The following is a 14,205-nucleotide window of genomic DNA, read 5'->3' as shown; positions in this document are numbered from 1 at the left end:
AGAGAAGTGAATAACACTTCTTGAATATGGAAGAAAGAAATAAAAGATAGAAAAGAAGATATTGTATTGAATCTTTTGTGTGAATTGAATATAATAGAAAACTAATCCTACTTATATATATGAAAAATCTAAGGCTTAACTAACTAACCAGGCTTAACAAACTAACAACCTATAAAGCACATGTGCTAAAATACAAAAGAGGAAAAGATGGCTAAAGGAGTTGCTTGCTGAACAAGGTATCGTGGGCTGCAATAAGGTGTAACTATTCTGGACTGGTTTTGGTGTGCTCTTGGTTTGGTTGAGTTGGCTTTATGTTTTGGTCTGGTGGAGTTGTGTCTTGGTCTGGTTGATCGAGTTGCAAAGTATGCAAAGTAGAATGGTTCTAGTTTGAATGCCTTGATATGGTTTTGTCTTGACTGAATTGGATTGCTGATTTGTGTTTGGTTTGATTGATTAAGTTGATGTTGGCCTTGCTCTTGTTGTGTTGAGATTGATGTTTCTGGTTTTGTTGGATTGTTTGTTGCATCGTCTTGCATTATAACTTGATTGTCTAATAGAATTAGTGATAAGTAATATGAGATGTTAACTACTCATTAGGACACTAATTTCGACAGATAAATATACTCTGATGGTGAAAGAATCATGGTTTGATTATGTTGTGTTGTTGAATCAATTGTATATCTATAGATAGTTGAACATTAATATCTCATAAATTTTATCAAATCATTTAACTACTTTAACAAAAACCAACAATTTATCTGAACAATTTCTCCAATTACGAATAATTTTAGTTGAATGACCTAATATCCCTCAAATCCTTATAGATAGTGTAACTCTTATACTTAGTTGTAACAACCCAATTTTGGTTAAATTTTGGTTTTAGCATAAGTTTTCAACTTAGCATTGTGATATGTTATTTATATTTCTTCACACTATATTTGGTTATGGTTATGGGAGAATGAATTTTTAATGAAGGGGAGGCAAAAATGGGAAAAAGGAAAGAAAACACTCTTCCCTGTTTCTTTTAATCAAAGATGAAGGGAGAGAGTTAAAAATAATTTTTATTTTCTTATCTCTTGTTTGATTTAAAGGACTATGCATGTCTACCATATTCTAATGGATTTGTGTAATATAATTATAACATCTATAAAATATTAATTGTTTATATTGATCTTGCCAAATTTATATCTCTAATTTTTTTAATTCAACATGTTAAAGAAAGTCCAATTTGTTTTATATTAAAAAAATCAACTTCAGTAGCTCATACATTGTTTTTTATAAATAAAAAATATTTAACTTAATTAAGATCTTGAATTTTTATGTAGGAAAAAAAGGTTTATTTTTAAAACCTTAAACCCGTTTGGCACTGGAATGGGAATACAGTATACGAGTCTCCAAACAGCACCCTAGGGTTTTTACACTGTCCTATAAATTCAAAGAACCCCAATTCCAATTCTTCCTCCATCAACCTCGTCTCTGCCGATTATTTTCAAATGTTAAACCTTCGAAGTTGTGTTTCAAATTTCTATTATCCTCAATTTCATTCTTATATATATTTTTAAAATTTTTGTTTCGAAGCATCAGTGATGAACAATCTCAATTTGTTATCCTTGCACTTTGATTGTCAGTGAAGAAAATAATGGGGAATGATTACTCTGAGATGCTCTTTCTCCAATTTGTTCTTTTATTATTGTTATTATTTTTCAAAAGTTATGATTTTTGATTCATTCACTTAAAAGTGATTTTTTTTTAAAAAGTACTTATTTGATTGATTTATGGATCTGTGATGTTATAATTAAACTGCGTTATCTATCTGATACTTCCTCAGGGAATTGAAGATAACTATAATTTGCTGAGATCTGTTAATTTTGTTCTTCATATCCATTATTGTTTTTCTTTCAAAAACCCCATTTTTCTGATGTAATATGAATATATTAGCCTTAATATTTTATGGTTTATAATAAAGTTTAGTTTTTTAGCATGTTTATTAGTGTAAATGTATGAGATCTGTGATGTTATTTAAAACTGCGTTATCTATCTGAAAATCCTTTATTGGAACTGAAGATAATAGTAATATACTGAGATCTTGCTTTTGTAGTGTTAATGATGTTTTTGATGCTGAATTAATCAATTCATATTCATGTTTTATGCTTGTTATTAAATTATCTGTTTTACAATATCTCAGTTGTTCTAGGTGCTTCCTGTTGTAATTAACTAATGATATTTGTTCTTTAGTTTGTTCGGAGGGTTGAGGAATTGAACCATGTTGAAGTTGGTTTTGGGTTGGGTGAGATAGATTAATGGTGAGATTATGTACATGAAAAGGGTTTGGATCTGGGTCTATGTTAATGGCTCTGGCACTTAAGTCAATTTATCGTGTGTCTTCTACTCTGGAATTGAATCTTTGATCTTATCACTATTATCTTGATGTGGAGAAGTTTAGTGGGATCATGGGGGAGTTTATGGCCATTTGGGTTCTGTCTTTCGTAGGGGTGAGTATAGGTAGGATTGAGACGAATTAAGGCTAGTTCTTTTATACGACCTTATATGTTAGTCGTTTCAATTTTTAAAAACATGTTTGGCTGTAGACCTAAATTTAACTCAACTCTTAGTATTGATTGAATTACCTTTTAAATCTAGTTCTGGACTCGATTTAATGTAATGCGTACTTGTTTTGTTAATATTTTTTTATTAGGATATGTAATTTAAGGTATAAAATGATATAGGTATATATTGTTAATCATATATAATAAAAAATTAGAAAATTAATAATATTTTTGACCAAACATGATGAGTGAGTGACCACAAAATGTATTGAGTTATGTTTGCTCTCTACTTGATGCTGTATATTGATCACCGAATACAACTTGGACACCGAATACAACTTGGACCCAATTATAATGGGACCTTATCAAGTGAACATGCTCATGTACAAAATTTCCAAGTAGCCTTTGTTAATTTAAATGTTTGGAATCCGAAAAGAAAATACAGAATCAGCATTGTCTAAGATCAATATTAAGAGTTTAAAATTTGTGCATTGATATTGTAAAATTTTTATACATATATCATCTATTATTGATTTGTAATACTTTTGTTTGAAAGTCAGTAGTAGTTAACTTGACAATGTAAAAAACACTCACAATTTTGGTATATTAAATGCTAATATTAAAGTGATATTTAGGTGTTATTTTAAGGTATAAAAGACTAATAATATTTGTATGTCAATAATAAAGCTAACATAATTACCTATAGTGACAAAATTCATGCTAACATGATCACATTTCTTATTCAGACGGATAATTATGCACCTAAGTAGTTGCATTGTAAAACATTAAAAACTTCGATTACAGAATCAATCTTAGTCCAATATTTTTTTGTATTTTTAAGAGTATTTTGTCTCATCTTTTTTGATAAAGAATTAATTAATTTTGGGATATGACTATCATTTTTAATAAATGTCGTCTTAGGCATTGAACCTTATCTTTTTTATTATAATGAGATCTAATGGGACCTTATATCAATACATCAATACTTTGTTGGGAGGACTATCCCACATTTTGTACTACTCTATGTACCATAATTTTTAATTAGTTGAAACAAAATTATTTAAATTAAAATACAAACTATTAAATATTTTTTTGGCCGATCATATCTTTTGGCATATAATAGCACAAAAAATTGAGACAATGAATGTGTCCCCTACTTTGTTAGTCAATTCCAAAGATTTGAAAACTATCATGAAATATTTCTAGACATTCTAATACTCCCTTAACAAATTCACAAGAAAAAATTTGATACAATGTAGAATTGAAGGATTTTTGGCAGGGATTGAGGATTTTAGGTAGGATCACGATAGTTCTGTATGAGTCTAGGTAGTCTATTATCCAGACTTGACCTATGGCTTCATTTTTTTACTTAGGCTCGCCTAAATCTATGTTGATATCAGCTAAATCGGCTACTCGTGGGTCCTTAGGTACCCAATGAATTTCAAGTGACCATAAATTTAAAAATTTTAAAAATAATTATAAATAATTTATGTAATTGTACAATCTTATATGTTATTCAAGTAATCATACCAAAAAAATTATAAAACAAAATTTAAATTTATTATTAAACAAAAGTCATTTTCCTCATACAAATATATAAAAAAAGCAAAGTCATTAAATTCTGGTTTCCCACATGTATCATTGCACTAAATCCTGTCCAAGTCGGGAATTCACATGTATGTGAGACTAACTCTCTCAGCACATATTTTTTCCATCCACAAGACTCAACCCGAGACCATGCTTAAGGAGAATGAAGAATGTACCACTTCAAAAATTGATTTTGTAAGAAATGTTTAATCAACATTACATTTGGATAATCAAATTAAAGGTTGATTGTTCGATTTATTTACCAATTAGGCAAAAAAGGCTTATTAGATCCCTATGTATTGTACTAAATTAAAGGTTGACTGTTCGATTTCTAATAACGATATTTGCTTAGAGACGGCCACACATCCCGATTATGCATAAAAAGGTTCAAAGCTCTAGCTTATAGAGAACAAATCATTCATTAAGGTAGCAATTTGAATGCCTATCCCCACACGGGAACATATCTGCTGTCTCACACTTTGTACCACTCTATGTACCATTGGCTTATAATTGGTCAGAAAAATATTTAATAATTAAATTTTAACTTAAATATATTTTTCTGACCAATCACATGCCCATGAAACATGAAGTGGCACACAGTATGAGACAGCAAATGTGTACCCATCTCCATACCCATAAGCTTGTCTCTAAGAATAAGGTTAGGACAAGGTTAAGGGATCAAATTGTGCCAAACAGTGAGAGGGTCACCAGAAGCAGATTCAATTACTCTTTATCTAGTATAGAAACCACATTCCTTCAAGAATTTATTGAACTATTTTAAGGTAACCAAGTATTAGATGTGATATGGAACACCAACAAGGCATTGGTCTAGTAGTGTAAGACCATACTGTATCTCCAGATAGACTAAAATGTCAAAGTTTCAATTCTTAGTAATGATATTTGTTGGGAGAGACTGACATGCACTCCGAAAAAGATTAGTTTATTAGGATACTCTTTTCACTATAAAGAAAGAAGATGTGATATGGAGGAAAAAATGTTTGATATAATTGTGGCTTATATGTTATCAATTTATCATATACAATGAAATCTCTCTAAACAACATCATAACATTGTAGAACACATACATAACATTTAAGCTGGTAATGTTTCAAAAAAATAGTATAGATATATATAATCTTTAATTCAGAGTTGGATCTGGGTCTCAAATTGCTCAACAATAGAAAATATAACATGAGAAAAAGTAAATTCAATAGTTCTTTACCACACTACAATATAGCAAAACCTGAATACAAGAAACATTGATTTACAACACAATCTTCCAACTAGTTCCCTACTTCAGATCTATTCCTTACCATCTTTAATGGCTTTATCTACAACAATATTGACTTTCTTGTACTCGAATTCTACAGGCTGCATAACATACTCCTCCGGCGCCACAGGTCGTCGATTGCTGAAGATGGTCCACACATAAAGCATAACAAATGCTACCAAAGATCCACATCCAGCACCAAATATCATTGCAGCTAGAACTCTTAACAGACAATCACTCCTTGCTTTCACTGCCGGAGTCTCGGTATCCTTATTAATAAGGAACTTCGGAAGTGGATTCAAAGGCTTAGAATGCATCCAATATGGAACAAACCCTTCAACAAATCTCCATGAGGAAAGAGAGCATGGTTGAGAAGAATCACCATTCACAGGCCTAAAGCCTACAAACATTTCTCTAGCATCCCACACATTTGAGAAGTTAATTGTATGACTTAACAATGGATCAATAGGCCTTGAATTACTATACTGACTCAACCTTACTTCGAAGCGATTCGAAAACCCTTCATAATCAATCCAAGCATGAAGTTTTTGACCTCTACTTAGACCCATATTCATAGAGAAATTACTGCTTATTTTAGCAATCACTGAATTTCCAACATTAAGATTCACATTACAATAAGCAAAACCCTCAATTTTACCATCCCTTGTAGCACTAAACTCAACACCAATAACCTTAAACCCACTTTCCCTCAAACCATAAGAAGAACTGTTATCAAACACCTCACTTTCAAAACCACTTGGAACCATAACAAAAGCTAAACCATCCTTATCATCCAATGAGATTGAAAATGCAAAGTAAGTAGAAAATGTGACAAGTTCCATTGTATTACCCTCAAAAAGCTTGATTTGTTTCTTGATCATGATTTTTCCACTGCCTGATGAACTACCAGACCCAGAAGAAAGAACAAGCTCAGACCCACCATTGATAACCTTTGCATTTCCATAAATAGCCAAACTTGACTCAAATTTAGGACCTTTTTCAAAATTTGTGAAGGAAAAAACTGAAACTGGGTCAAAAGCTTGGATTTTGAGGAACAAAATGAGGAAAGTTAAGGGTATAAAGTAGTGAGAAGTGGAAAATGAGGCCATAATTGAAGTGGGTATGAGGTGAATTTTGATGGGGTGTTGTGTGGCACTAGAATTGGTGGTGTTGGGTTGATCCCATTTGTTGCATGAAAAGGGTGAAATTGATGATTATAGGGTTTGAGAGTGAAGAAAGGAAAAGAGAAGAAGAAGGTAAAAAAGATATTTGGGAAGTAGTTGGAGTTGTGAGGTTATGAAACATTAAATATAAGGTTGAAGTGAAAGTGGTTTTCTTCTCTAAAACTTAGTGGCTCACACTATCTCTTGATTCTCTTCTTGGTGGATGAAAAAAGGAACATATATTGGTTTTATTTTGTATTAGAAATGATATACCTTCATATACACTGAACCGAAATAATCCATTTGTATATGATTATCTTTTTCTAGGAATCGAACCATCGGTATTTTGGTCTATCACAATATATATGGAATCGTATTTTCAACTACTAGCTTATTAATAACTTAGCCTATATGTTAAGATCACTATCATGATTTTTTGCTATCATTATAGATAAAGAACTAATCACTTTTAAAATTCGTAATTGTCCTCCCAAAAAGATGTCTATCATGGTTAATGTATATTTCATGAATAACTATATATTTATAGCGAAAAACATATTTGCGTTTATATAATATATGAATTCTATTTACTATTAATATATCATTAATTATATATATTTTATTTTATTATTGATTCTTCAAAAATAATCATGAATGATAGAATTATGCTCATGTATAAAACTAAAGCTACATAAATATTATACTCATATTTATAAATTCCCTTTTAATTAAATATTTTATATGTACTTTTATTATTATGAGATTATACATAATATATTTTTTTATTATTCCGTGATAAATTTTAGTAATTAAATTATATAACAAATTTATAAACCACATATTTATTATTCCTATAGTAATTGTTTTATATATTAATTAGTACAAGATATCTATATATATTTATGCTTCTATATTTATATTATTGATTAGTATAAAATATCTATATCTATATTTATACTTCCATATTATAATTTCCATTTTCTATTTTACCATTAACATTATTTAATTTTTATAAGAAAATTCTATAATCCTAGAATAACCATTACCAACACATTAATCACACTAACTTTAAATTGAATATTAATAAAATTTAAGTACTTAGTATATACAATATGAATTGGCAGGCATAAAGTAAATATCGATACTAATATAAATAAATAATTAAATTTGACACCTCCTGAGTACTCGGTACTGGCGCCAACTCTCCATTGCCTGTAGTCAAACTAATCACACTTATTATTTTGTAAAAAAAAGACATTTTTTATTCATTAATTCAATGGTTTACTCGGGCTGAGATCCTCCTCAATACTAGAATGTAAGACCCAGATTTAATTTTATCATTTATAATAATATTTTGTCTAAAAATATTTTAAAATCTATACTATTTAAATCTTTTTAAAGTCACATGTCACAATCTTATATGATACTAGACTCTTCAATAATTAAGAGGGTCTATTTTCAGTGTTATTTTCTATATTTGCTTCAAATAAATCAATAACATGAAGAATATTAGTCAAGCTTCAAATCAACAAGTCACTCACGATCAACTCATTCTTATTAATATTAAAATTGTTATTTTTATCCGTGGTTAATAAAATTAGAGAAAATGTTAACGAGTATCTCAAAAATATGTTGTTAAAAGGAAAGAATAAATAAATTTTGTTTTAGAAAATGATGTTTTCACATATTAAAGTGATATACTTAGTTTTTCAAAACAATTATTCATGGCACTTGTTACGACAATTTTTTTATCCTTTATTACACATAAATTAATGACACAACATTGTTTCCTCAAGTATTATGAATGCAAAACAAAACTTTTGTAGTTTAACATTTTTATTTTGCTAATTTTACATTTTAGGAAATGAGATCATAAACTATTTTGCTTAACAAACCTTATTCTTTTGGATATGTATATTTTTTCAACATCAAATTTTTATGTTATTTATAGTATCAAAAGAAAGGAAATATATTAGAATGGTTTATTATTATTATTATTATTATTCACCCAAAAAAATCTACTTTACAAAATAAATATGATATTGCCAACAAATATTTGACCAGTTGAAAAGAAATGAGCTCATAGCCCCTAACCTACTAAAGTCATAGTTTGAATCTTGTTATCAATTACATTGGTTGTTCTTAATGGAATAAGAATATTCTTACTCTATTCTTTACTATATCATTCTTATTTCTTGACTTTTGTTTTTAAATAAGAACAATTATTGATTGTTCTTATCCAAAAGAAAGTGCGGAGAGAGGTAAATGGTGTGGAAAAGGATAGATGTTGTGAGATAAAATTAAAAATAAGAATTATATTTGTCATTGTGAAAAAAAATATATGTTGTTCTTATTTCATATGGAGTTATAATAAATTATAAAATAATGTATGGGACCCAAATACTCAAATTACCTCAATTTATATTATACAAAATACGATTTATCATATATTTTAAAAGTATAATATCTATATATTATTATTGTAAAGATTTTAATATAATTGATATATCATCCACCATTTATTTATATTAATTTTTAAAGAATTAATAATTATTAAAAATGAATGGTAGATGATTGACTAATTATATATATAAAACTTTATACTATATGTGCATACAATTTTTATCATATTTAATTGCATTTAATTCTATTGTAAAATGACCTTTTAGACACACATGGGATATGGTTTTCAGACTTGTATTAACTACTAGGGGTGAGTAGAATACTATCTTACCCACTCATGTACTATGACCTGATCATGATCAGACTTGAATATGATTGGATCTAATCGGGTTTAGCGTCTGGTTCAGGTTCAAAAATTAGCTCCGATCAATATTTAGGCTCAAGTAGTGACCAAAAATGACTCAATCCGGCCTGACCCATGATTTCTCATTGATCATGTTGTACGTCTCTATTCAAATGTGTATAGAGTAATACCACATTTTTGGTCGAAAGAATTATTGATTCTCTAATGTTTTCATCATATATACATGATTAATAATATATATACATGTATCATCTTATATGTCAAATTACATATTCATAATAATAAATAATGTTGAGAAGATTTTATCTAAAATAAATATGCATTATATTTAATTGGGGTCTAGGTTCGAGTTTAAAGACTGACTCGATCGATATTTAGGGTTGGGTTAACTTCATATCTAGGGTCAAGTCCAAATTCAAAAAAAATGATTCAGCCAACATTTATGGTTGAGTAAAGGACAAGCGTTAACTCATTCCATGCTCAGTCCTATTAACTACCCCTTAGGACTAATAGGAGAGGATGCATGTTATAGATGGGGGACAACATCCTCCATCTCAATGTGTCATTTCACGTGTTTGGTTAGAAAAATATTTAATTATTAAACTTTTAATTTAAATTTAATTTTTTTAATTAATCACATTAAGTGTTACATAAAGTAAGATACTTTGTAAGATATAAGATGTATTCCCTATATATATGGGCATTGTTATATCATCTTACTCAATCTTCATACTAATCTTTCTACCCACCAAAAAGTGATACATGTCACTCATAATCCAATCATTAATAATTAAAAATATTTTATTATGTCACATATCATCTTTTTATGAGTAGGAGGATTAGTAGAATGATATATATATATATATTTATATATATATATATATATATATATATATTTATATATTTATATTGTCAAATTAGTTCAATAAATTGGGAACTAATTACCTTCAAAGAATTTACTGACTAACTAAATATATAATTTCCAAGTATAAAATATTCACCATAATATTACTATGTTAAGATAGTTTGTTTAACAGAAAGATTAACATAATGACTATTTTGTTTTTAGGATTTTAGTTAATAATCAATTTTTTTAATTAAATGACTAACGGAGTGGTTACTAACTGGTTGGGATGAAAATTGCAACCCATGTCATCAAGAAAACTTTTAACAATTATAATTTTAAATTAATTTTTAATAAAATAATTATATATATTTATATATATATATATATATACACGTGTGTGTATATATATATATATATACATATATAGACTCGTTTCATCATCATTCAATTGTTGGTACTTCTCTTTCATATTTAATATCTCATCAATAATGTTACAATCATGACATTTTTTTTGTAATAGCGTGAAAGAAAGTTGTGTGAGAGGGTGACAAGTGCCTAATGCCAGCAAAAAAGGAGAGTGGGAATTCCCACATTATGCAAAGGGGACCATATAAGGAGTCAATATCCTCTTCATCAATAAAGAGATAAATGTTTCAAAAAATAAAAAGAAATGTAATTTTCAATAATATATCTATCATTTTAATTATAATAAAATTATATTTTTCCACCACAAACAAATGCAAAAACATGCACTTGCCTATATGTTAATAAAGAATCCTTACAAATTTATATACATGCATTCTCTCGAGGATTGAATGATGCAATGGTGTAATCTATTCTTGTCTTCGAGGTTATAGAAGAGAATGCATCTATATGAATCTATAATGATTCTATTAACAGAGAGACAAATGTATGTTTTTACGTTTGTTTGTGTTTGCATCCAACAATGGAGAAAGTTGGTATGCATGGTGGTGCCCACTTTGGCATTGAAAAAACCAACCTCATTAAATTCGAAAAAATAAATAAATTATTCTACGCGTGCATTACCTGTCTTGTTCCTTAACCCAACACATGCAAACTATACAATAATAATATTATAATATCCCTTTTTTGCTCCTCTTAGTTACAGCTATATAACTTATAATATTCTCATGGGATTATCATTGTACATGGATGGATAAATTCTGTTTTATTCCTCAATTTCTATCATTTTGCATCTGAAAAATTTCTAATGATTAGAGTCATGCATTCATTTGATATTGTTTAATGGGTTTATTAATTAACCTTCGAATAATTTTCGGTAAAAAATATATAGGGTGTACAACTTTATTTAACATATGAATATGTAATTGCTTATGATTTTGTAATTGAGATTTAACATTACTTTTTGAGTATAAAAATTATAATAATATAATATATTACTAAAAGAATGTAACTAAAACAGCAACCAATAAATTAAAAAGTCAAATAAGTTGTCAACTTAGTTGTGTGAAGATAATTATTATCAAATTTATGAAGTTTAAAACGTCCCTACATAAAATAAAGCTAGATTTGAAGTGTCAACCAATAAATTTCTCTTTAAAGACTATTATGATGATATTTTTATTATAATTTTTTACTATAATTCCACATGCTAGTCTTATGAAAATCGGACCATGTTGACGGATTCTCGGATTTTTTTAAAACTAATCTTCATATTGGTATGATACAATAATAATTATATTAGTCATGCAATTATGCTGCTGGTTAAAACCATTCAAAACTTGTTACACTATCCAATTTTCAATTGAACCGTATTAGTTATATCAATCAGATTTCATTTAAAATTAATTTTTAATGAAAAATGACTTAATTTATATTAAAATGTTGATATGGAGAATCAAACATATAACTAGTTATACTTCTAAATTATGATTGATCACAAAGTGATATAAACAAATGATATTTGGTACTAGCAATGGTATTCTCACCTTTTGGTAAAGAACTAAATCTTTTCGGGGTGCATAACTACCCATCTTAAAAAATATCGTTAATAAGAATTGAACTCTGAACCTTTTAGTCGTTCTAGAAATCTAGTAGGGTCTTACACCATTAAACCAACGTCTTGTTGATACATAAATAAATGATATAAAAAAACATAGAAACATTTTCCAGATAATGTATTCTATTTTAAGATCGGAGGAAAGGGATTTCCTCACTTTTACTTGTTAAAAAAAATGATAAGGTCATGTTTGCATTATTGCATACATTATTACTTCACTCTTGTAAAAAGGATATGATAAGCATTTATCTTTTCAGTGCTCAATTCCTTATATGTCAGACTGTGTTTCATTATCATTATCAAGATTTAATGATGTGTGTTGGTATTGACATATTATTTCAATTATAATGTCAAAATAAAGGACTAAGAATTTTTGGGGTTTGATGCTATGGCTGAACATGTCAGCTAAAAGTTTTGGACGACATTTTCTATCCCAAAAAAGTTTATCATTTAATGTGCAATTATTTGTAATTGGTCAAAAAATATTTAACTATTAAAATTTTAATTTAGATATATTTTTAACTAATAATAAATAGTAATATATAAAATAACATACTGTATATAACAACAAATGTGCTCCCGAGTTTTGGTGAGGTGGGGTTTCTACAACAAAGATTGTTTTGATTTTGGTGGGATCATGGATTTGATTAATTCAAGTGTGTACTTGATGAAAATTTAGTGCCATTAGAAAAAAGTAACTTATTTTTGCTGGTGTATTTGTTTATTTGTCATTATTTTACGGGTACACATCTGCTGTCCCATACTTTGTGTCACTTCATATCTTATGAGCATGTGATTAGTCAGAAAAAATATATTGAAGTTAAAATTTAATTATTAAATATTTTTCTGACCAATCATAAACTCATGATACATAAAGTAGTACAAAATGTGGGATAACAGATATGCTCCCTTATTTTGCATTGTATTTTGAGAAGGAATTTGTTTCATTATTGGTAAAATGGTGCTTGTCTTCAAGTCTAAGTGAGAACCAAGTGGAAGATTAAATTGGATTCAAGTCAACAAACTTATAAGTAACGACAGAAGATTTTGGTTCAAGATGTAATATTTAATTGACGTTATTTTGATAGATTATGAGTCTCAATAAAACTTATACACTTTTTATAGTATACATTTTTTTTCTTCTTCTCATATGAAATGAATCTTAGTTTTCTCAGTGTAAACCATAAAAATGGGTGCATGGATAGTGGTAAATTATAGAAGTCTGAAAGGTCACAATAATACAACTGGTTTGCAACAATGTTGGCCTCACTATACCCTTTTGCTTATGTTATTTCACTTTCACAATACTTTGTTACCATTGTGTTCTTTCTTCTATCTTTTATATATAAGACAACAAAATTAAAGTATAGAACAACAGAGATTTATATACCACAAAGGTCAATGTCTCAGTACTATAGAGTATCTAAAACACTTTATATTAACCAATTTAAATTTTACAAAATAAAATATAATTGATTGGAAAAAAGTGTAATAAACAAATTGATGTATCAACCATCTCAGTTCAAATGGAAGAAAACACAATTTTAAAATATTTTTGTTATGTGTAGCTTTAATTTTTTTATTCAACTACTTTCTTAATTAATCTAAAGAAGTGAAATAGGAAGCAAGATGATACTTTTTGTTAAGGCATTGTAGAGGGTTATTTATAAGTTAATTAATGGGTTTATTTAACAAAAAATGTACACATACTTTTATTTGATTAGAATAAAAGTATGCCCCATAATCTTCTGATTTATAAGCCTATCTACCATTTTGTCATTTTAAGTTAATTTTATTAAACATGTTAATTTATTAGCATTTTATCCTTACATTTCACCTTTAGGTCAGTTCGGCCAACCATAGCCACAACGATGCAAATCAAATGAATGATGAATGATATACTAACTGTGTATAAATCTTTATATTGACAGTGTATACATATTTATACTTATACATCTTTCATTTATATATATATATATATATA

At 28.1% G+C, this 14,205-nt stretch overlaps 1 protein-coding gene across 1 annotated transcript; it reads right to left on the bottom strand.

The window, feature by feature from the left end:
* LOC109352620 (L-type lectin-domain containing receptor kinase VIII.2-like) lies at nt 5,238-6,775 on the bottom strand. The gene has a single exon (XM_019594748.1). It carries the CDS (start codon nt 6,510-6,512, stop codon nt 5,436-5,438), a length of 1,077 nt encoding a protein of 358 aa, XP_019450293.1. The 5' UTR covers nt 6,513-6,775; the 3' UTR covers nt 5,238-5,435.

The sequence above is a fragment of the Lupinus angustifolius genome, chromosome LG07 (assembly GCF_001865875.1).
Source record: "Lupinus angustifolius cultivar Tanjil chromosome LG07, LupAngTanjil_v1.0, whole genome shotgun sequence".
Classification (NCBI taxonomy): Eukaryota; Viridiplantae; Streptophyta; class Magnoliopsida; order Fabales; family Fabaceae; genus Lupinus; species Lupinus angustifolius.
The sequence above is the reverse complement of the archived record's forward strand: the minus strand, read 5'-3'. Positions and strand labels throughout refer to the sequence as shown.